At 35.0% G+C, this 9,105-nt stretch overlaps 1 protein-coding gene across 1 annotated transcript; it reads left to right on the forward strand.

Moving 5' to 3' along the window:
* Positions 1 to 968: 968 nt before the first annotated feature.
* On the forward strand, positions 969 to 3,104 carry LOC110018491 (subtilisin-like protease SBT1.7; the record flags this gene model as incomplete). Its single annotated transcript, XM_020715825.1, is given in 1 exon segment — positions 969 to 3,104. A coding segment is annotated over 1 exon segment (2,082 nt), but the record flags the coding sequence as incomplete, so codon positions are not given.
* Between the last annotated feature and the right edge of the window lie 6,001 nt (positions 3,105 to 9,105).

Genomic DNA, 9,105 nt, shown 5'->3' on the forward strand with positions numbered 1-9,105 from the left:
TATATATAAGTTCACTTCTTTACGCATGTGGTATTTAAGGCACCAATGCTCACTTGATTATATGCTTAGATAAATTATACATATAATATTATATACATATACACACACACTCCAATAAAAATAAGAGGCTCCGAAACTTAATAATTTCAGATAAAATAAAGGGGCAATTGATATGCTATTAATAAAATTTCATCTGATGTAAATCTCGATGCGATTTTTGGAGGAAAAAATATTCAAACCTCGAAAAAAGGTCATCCATAACTCTAATTTCAACAAACTTACAGTCAAATTGACCTGCTCGACAATAACCCAATGTTATCAAAATCAGTCCAATCAGAATCAAATGTTTTCCCACTAAAAAGGTCGACATAGTTTTAATGTATGAGCTTATATATGATATAAAATTAAATACATTATTTTGGGGGTATAAATGAGTGGCATATAGGGCATTTAATGATCCGATTTCTAGCTGAGCTCGGGTCAGCTCAAAATCGCCTCAAAAAATTTAATCTAAAATTTTTGCTCGTAGCACGACTCATTTAATTAGATCTGAGCCAAAATTCAAGCCAATTTTCGAGCGATTAACGATCTTCGAGCTGAATTCGCAGCCCTAGTGGCATATATGTAAAAATTAAAGTGTAGATGTTAGATGTACGCATAAGAATTGAGTGGTATGAATATTTTATATCACTTCAACATTATCTTAAAAATATGTTGATTTTAAAGCAGCAACCTGGGATACCATCATACTTATACTTCACAATGTAAAAGGACATTACATTAGCTGTTCATCACCTGTACAAATAATAGTTGAAATTCATGAACATGAAAAACGACATCCTTCGTTATGCAATCAAACTACTATAAATTTCGAAGAGCATTGAAGTTTACTTCACATTGCAAATCCCCAATCCAGTTTTCTTTGCCCCCGATGGCTATAACAATCAAACAACTATAAATTTTGAAGAGGATTCAACTATATTCTACATTGCACATCCCCAATCCAGTTTTCTTTGCCCCCGATGGATATTTCTTCTTTCCCACTCTTCTTCTTCTTCTTCTCTGTTGTTTGTTTCCTCCAAGTTCACGGACAGCTTCCGCTGCCTATTACGGAGCAGCCTATAACTGATCACTCTGCCGCCATTCACCATCACGAAGTCTATATCGTTCATGTTCGAAAAACAACTGCCAAAAAATTCCATCTTTTCAAACAAAGAAAGGACTGGTACAAGTCGTTCCTCCCTAACGACACCCTCTTCTCCGGCGAGCCACGCCTGGTGTACGCTTATCGCCAAGTGATCACTGGATTTGCGGCATGGCTTACTCAAGGCGAGTTAAAAGCCATGGAATCCATGGATGGGTTTCTCTTAGCCAACCAAAATTTTCCTCTCCATCACCGCACAACATACACACCCGAATTCCTCGGACTCGATAGATCGCAAGGCATGTGGTATGAGACTGCTTATGGGCAAGGCCAAATTATCGGAGTCATTGATAGTGGGGTGAAACCGACACACCCTTCTTTCAGCGGCCATGCTATGCCGCCGGCTCCTACCAAATGGAATGGCACTTGCTTTTGGGGCAAACCAATCTGCAACAACAAACTCATAGGCGCAGAGGGCTCAAGGCGTGCCTCACCAATCGACACTGAAGGTCATGGCTCCCACTGCGCAGGCGTCGCGGCCGGCAACTTTGTTGATGGCGCCAACGTCCACGGGGAAGCTCATGGCACTGCCTCTGGCATTGCACCGAAAGCCCACCTCGCTGTCTACAAGAATGCAGGATCGGCCGATTTGCTTAAATCTATTGAAGATGCCATGCGTGGTCATGTTGACGTGCTGTCCATATCCCAAGGTGATAGCCCGGACTTCTACACCAGCGGTATTGTAAAAGGTGCATTTGCCGCAGTTACCAAAAATATCGTCACTGTTGTGGCGGCGCCCAACTCAGGCCCAACTGAAAGCAGCATGCAGACCGATGCCCCATGGATGATAACCGTTGGCGCTGCCTCCACTGACAGAAGAATTATGACCATTGTAAAGCTTGGTGATGAACGAGAGTTCCTTGGTGAATCTGCCTATCAACCAAGTGATTATGACTCGCCACTATTGCCGCTGATATATTGTTTTGGATGCTTTAGGGAGAACCTTATTGATAACGATGTGATTGGAAAGATAGTTCTTTGTACAAACATAGGTAACAATACAAGATCTGGTGAAAATGTCAAGGAAGCAGGAGGAGCAGGCATGATTATACTAGGTGACTGGGGAAACACCACATTTGCTCAGCCTCACGTCCTCCCCGCCTCATTTGTTACCTATTATGCAGGACGACAGATAAAAGATTATTCCTCTACTCCTAATGCGACTGCAGCAATTATCTTCAAAGGTACACAGTTCAAAGTTCAACCCACACCAGCGGTCGCCGCCTTCTCAGGTCGAGGCCCTAGCATTTGGAATGGAGGTATCATTAAACCAGACGTAATAGCGCCAGGTGTCAACATCCTTGCAGCGTGGCCATATGACATCGGCTTAAACCAAAGTGGCACAAACTTAGTATTCAGTTTTCAAAGTGGCTGCTCTATGGCTACCCCTCATGTGGCTGGTCTTGCAGCTCTGCTCAAGAACAACCATCCTACATGGTCTGCTGCAGCAATTAGTTCAGCAATCATGACTACAGCTTACGTTACTGATCAGGAAGGTAAACCAATTTCAGATCAGTTTGATGGAAAACAAGCCAGTATCTTTGCTAGAGGATCAGGTCATATCGACCCAGAGGCAGCGAATAATCCAGGCCTCATATATGATATTCAACCCCATGACTACATTCGATACCTTTGTGGTTCTGGGTTGTTTGATGATAAGCAAGTAAGCGCCATAGTTCAGGGAAACATAACATGCTCTACTATTCGTAGCATTAAAGTTGAAGAACTGAACTATCCTTCCATAGCAGTGACTATTAGTGTTGGCGTTGAACCAAAAATTGTGAGTAGAACAGTGACGAATGTCGGAGATGCTGGCACTATGTACACTGTGGAGGTTGAAGAGCCCAAGGGTGTGAATATAGATGTTTCACCTACAGTTCTTAAATTCGACGAAGTAGGGACGAAGTAGGGGAGAAGAAGAGAAGAGCTTTAATATCACGTTGACCTTTAAGAATAGACCCCTGCCTGATGGTGAAGTTTCAGAAGGGCAACTTTCATGGGTTTCTGGCAAGTACCTTGTAAGGAGCCCTATTGCCGTTTCATTCGTGGCAACACCAAGAGTCCGAAAGCTGATAAAACCTAATAGTATTGTATAGGATAAAGAGATTCCATCTCAACCATAGGATAAACCTCAAATCTGAGCACCAAATAAACTAATTTTATAAGGGAAAATAATTTCATATTTGGTTAACCGCCAACCGCTCATTTAAAGATTAATATAAATAGAATTCACAGCTTTAGATTTTTGTTGACCTTAATAATGAAAAGAATTGAAATAAACTGACTACAAAGTAATAAATAACTTTAAACTTCAAAATGATCAAAATAAGCATTATATTAAGAGTCAGTTATAAAATTATATGTCCTTAAAAAGCTTGCATAATATCAAACTTGAATATGCACATTTGCTCCGACTTATATATTAACAAGTTAATTTTATAGCCTGAGAATGCTACATTGGCTGAAATATAAAATCAACAATTATTGTCTTGCATTCATGCAATTATTTTGAAAAGTGTACAAGTGCTTTAAAGTTAATAAAATCTCTCTTTTAATATTAGATTTGATTGCCAATTTATAAATGCTCTCAAGTCTTCCAGTTTCATCCTCTTCCCAGCAATGACTAGAGTCAATGAGACTAAGCACCTAATTGGCCATTCTGATCATTTATCCTCCTCATAAGGATTGAATTTGACGAGACCGAATGTTCAAATAAAATAATTCAACTAAATTATCACTATAATTATTCAAGCACAAAAATCTTTGATGATGGACACCTTGATATAAATCTCAATTAAAGGAGCCCACTCATAAAATCAAAGTCTTAAATTACTTGAATAATCTACAACTTTGATTATGATCTTGTTGGATGCAAATATCAATTGGATGGGTTTATTTTCAAAATTAAACTTAAAAAATTATATGAATAAATTGAGCTAATATAGATAATGAATATAATCTTTTGAAAGTGAGTTAAAGCTGACAAGGGTTTCAAAGCTATCTAAATCTTTGATTATGGTTGTGTTGAAAAATGAATCTCAAGTCAAGGGAACATTCTAACAAAAAACAATAAATTCCAATGAATTTAAAAAAATTTAGAAGAATTATGAAATCATAAAGCATCCAAGCGAAAATCAATTACTAAAAGCTAAAAAAAAACTATACTCACTCTCTATACCAAGTTACCAACATATTAAGGGCAATAAAATCAAGATTGATCTAACCCACAAAAAAACAATATTATGTCAATTATATTATTATGTTCAATTATAAATTACCCTATGTAAGCGAGAAAAAATACTCGTATTTTTAACTACATGGTTTTTCTAATAATTTACCCGAAACCCAAATATAGTGGATATGACTAGAGCACTTTGATTCTATAGTTTGGCCAAAGATAGATTCTACTATATTATGATCATGACTGTACCATGTATATATTTTAATAGCTCGTTGTCCTTTACAATGTGAATTACATGACATATTTGATATGGTATAAAGACATCTATTATTTAAAGTTGACTTAAATTAATTTTCTTAAACAAATATATACCATAAATTTACAAGCACCCATTTAACAAAATAATAAATGGTCGTTGATAATGATTGGTTGGTCAGCTTGTCAACTACCTCCTCTAACTAAATAGACCAAGGTCCATGAATATTAGGTCCATTATCATTTCTCCTAATATTCGTTCTTAAGCTCTGTTGATAAATTTTTCAATCTAAAAACTTAAAGTATTACTATTATATGATGAGCAAATAGTGCCTAATGGCTAGCATTACTCTCTTATTATTGGGAGGGATAAATATACATAGGGGCTTGCGCTTATGAGAAATATCAATCCTCAAATCTTAAACTTTTCAAAGTGCTGGAGAAATCTCTCTTTAATGGCTTATCTATAATTTAATAAGTCTTTTAAAAATTTGGCCCAAAACCTTATAAAAACTCTCTTATATTTTAAGGGAGGCAGGGAGCAAAATTTTGTAGTAAACATTAATAAAATTCTGAATAATTGTAATTTGGCAAAGTATTATAATAACAATAAAGATAAAACTAGATTTTTTTACTTTTATTGTGATTATCTAGTAGCTAAGATAGAAAAAAAATAATAAAAAAAACTGTCATGATTAATTTTGACATGTGAGTTCAACAGATGACTCGTTAATCATTTTATATATTGTGCTAGAATGAAATTTATTTTATTAAATTAAAATAATACATATGAGAGCAAAACTTAGCAAAATATGATTCCTATAAAAACTATGCACAATTAATCATGATAAAGCAATCCACAAATAAAATATTATTATAAACATTAATAATACTGTATGATAAGATGTAAAAATACTGCTAAATATTAAATATATGAATAACAAACCATTTAATATTCAATGTATGCACTATAAATTAAGATAAAACCTTTAATAAAAAAAATCATACTATCGACTTTTTTTTTTTAAATAAGATTTTAAAATTTAAATTTAATATAATATATAATGCAATTTTAATTTTTGTGAAAATAGTATATATTTTTTTTGTTTTGGAAAATGATGAGACCGTATAGACCTCATATATCTAATAATTTAAATAGTTAAACACGATACCATGAATGATCTATCCCGAAAGATGAATGTATCACTTATTGGTAGACTTAACTATCTAAACTTAAAAGTTTATGACTCTATTTTGGTCTACGAATTTTATAGCCGACAAATTTCCCTATCTAATACGCAGATTAGACAGGGTTTAGATTAATCTGGGTTTTTAATTACCTATAGAGGCAAGCCCATATAGTTAATTACATCTTCGACAACCGAAGTTAACTAAGAAAACTCTCGATTAAGATCCGAGTTTTGTCTTCAAGAATTCAACGTTTAGGTTTCCACGATTGCTTAAAGGAAAAGTCAAATGGGATAGGTTCAAATAGGAACAGTTATTTCCAGAATCCAAAGGAGCGAAGAGTAGGAGATGTCGAAGATACCGAATAAAGTTCAGTGACATCTCAAACTAACATATGGTTTGGCTTTACAACTTTAAAAAGGAAATTATGTGATATTTCAGTCCTGCAAGTTATTTAGATATTCGAGGCTTATATCTACATTTCATATGTAAATGACCCGAGGAAATAATAGAATTTATGTTGTACCAGACGACGAGCTCGGAATCCTAAAAGTTTAGGCACCAATATTCCTCCAAATGCTCCAAAAAAAAAATTGAAACTCTCCAAAGCAATAAAACTTCTAATCCGCACGAATGAATCACCAGCAAACCGATGAGTCAATCTCAACTTCCAGAAAAAAATGAAGCAAAACCCAACAAGACTTCTCGAAATCTCCCGGACGAAACACCAAAAAACCCGTCAAAATTTTCCCCTCAAAGTATTTATAGGTGACGGGGAGGAAGATCTTACCGCCGGTGAGAAACGGGGCAGTGAGTAGAAACACCCACAAAGAGTAAGAAACCCATCAAGATTAAGAGTAAGAAGGTTATTAGACTCTTTTGGGTGGGAAAATTCCTCCCGGTGGAGCAACTGACGACGAGGGCTCGGAAAGAAGGAAGGTGATCGGAAAACCGACAAGAGCTTTGAGAATGAGAGAATCGTCGAATGGGAGAACGCTAGGGGCTCGGTTCGGTCCCAAGAGGAGAAGGGGACGCGTGGGTTGAGGAAAGAAGCGTATTTTTTTTTATTTAATTGAATTTATTAAATTAAAAAATATTATTTTATTCAAAATCTATCAATTTATGCACAACTTAATCCAACTCGGAACCCTGTCGAAATTTATATCCTTCCCAACCAAAATCGACATTTCGGACGTATTGGAGCGGTCCGTTTAGTCATCCGGGGTAACCCAAACAAGTTCATCGAATATCGTACAAATTTAACTTTAATTTACGCGTGTTACGGCAAAAAGAATTTATTTTGGTCCAATCAGAGCAGTTTAACGAGCGAATTGATGATCGGTCCTTGCCTAAACAACAATCATAGTTAAACATATTGCTCTCGGCAGAAAGTCAGACGTCAAACGTCATGGGGTCCACTTATGTCTTTCAAGTTCCTATAGTAGCTCAATTTGAGTTTCAATATGTCGGTTTTTCAATCGACTCAATCGAATTTTGAGAATCTGAAACTGTCCATATGAAACTTCAAAGAGCGAAGAAATGACTCAAATTTTTAAATATTTTAGGTCCTGATTTAGTCCACTAGGAGAGTCAAAATAGAAAAATTCTAAGGCTAGATCCTAGGGTATCTAAAGAAAGGGAAATGAATGCCTTAAAATTGAGGTCAACACATACTTACTGTTGACCTGATTTTTCCGTCAATTATTTTTCTCAATCTTTATCCTATGGAACTTCACTTGACATGAAACTTGAGCAAAATCCTAATTTCACGAAAATAAAATTTAACTTAACTAAACTAAAACTAAACCTTGAGCTAGAGTCCTTTTTTAACATAAAATTTCTGGCAGGGCAACGAAAATTGATCCAACAAACATATCAGTGATCAAACTTCCCTCACCTACTTCTGTGAGGGGAGTCAGACACTTTTTAGGCCATGTTGTGAGGGCAGTCGGTTTTTCCTTTAGTGAGTGAGCTATCACCACTACTAGAGGATGTAGAAGACTGATTCTTCTTACATAAATTTTTTGAACAATGCTTTGTTGGCATCTTATAGACAAATTGATTCTCTTTCATGAGTCGCAAAATTTTTAGTACCGAGGTAGAAAAGATCATTCCAACAACAAAGCTAAGTTTTCATCTTCATACTTCACATTGATTATCTCCAGGTCAGTGATGATGCACTTGAACTCAATTAGGTGCCTTCATGTTCGAGCTTTCTACCATGCAATGAGAGAATAATTTCTACTTCAAGTAACTTTGTTGTGAGTCTCTTTCCATTATATATAAACTCCAATTTTTGCCATAGTTTGGCGCCAATGTTCTCATTCAAACAATCCTATAAGATCTCACTTTATAGATGTAGACGACTCTGAGATATTGCCTTCTTATCCATTTGAATGTTCTCTTCGGTTGATAATTTCTCAGCATGTGGTCAATGTCAAGCAAAGTATATCTGACGTCCAACTAAATCAATATATCTATCATCTTGATTTGCCACAAAGCAAAATGATAGACTATTCTAACTTCGCAATGTTGAAATTCATTGTGGCCATTTCTAATAAAAAAGAGATATTAAGATGATTAATTTCACAAACAAAATTGATGAATAGCAAGATCAATCATACAAGCGATAAATATGATGAAAGAAAAAGAAGAAATTGTGCCCTTTAATACCACTTAACAAAATTGATGACATGCTATGGTTATTTATAGAGTTGCAAATGAACATACTTGACAGAACAAATATATATCAAATATTTAAAGCAATAAATATATTAGGTAGCAAATATCACATATGTTTGATATCAAATATATCAAGCAAAAGATATATTTAGAAACAAATATATTTAATAGGAGATGTCACATATATTTGATATCAAATATATTAAGCAAGAAATATATTTGAAAACAAATTTGATACCAAAAATTTAAGCAAAAAATATATATTTGATAAGAAATTTCAAGGCATTATTTTACAGGTGTGAAGAAAGAATCTTGAGTCTCTTTGTTTAATCCACAAATCTATGGCCGGTAGCAAGCTTATCTATCAGGATTGTATGAATTCCTAGAATATTAAGTCGGCATAAAATATTGTTAGATTTCAATTATTTGGTATGAGATTAAATTATATAAAAACTCAACTCCTATGTATTTGCATATCGAACACCGAAACTTCATTTGTTACATATATACCACCACACTTGTGCATCAAAAGGTATATTTCACTTTAAAAGTTAAAATAGTGGCCTTTTTGATGTGATATGAAAGATTTGGCTGG

Source organism: Phalaenopsis equestris, unplaced genomic scaffold, assembly GCF_001263595.1.
Source record: "Phalaenopsis equestris unplaced genomic scaffold, ASM126359v1 Scaffold000022, whole genome shotgun sequence".
In the NCBI taxonomy this organism is placed as follows: domain Eukaryota; kingdom Viridiplantae; phylum Streptophyta; class Magnoliopsida; order Asparagales; family Orchidaceae; genus Phalaenopsis; species Phalaenopsis equestris.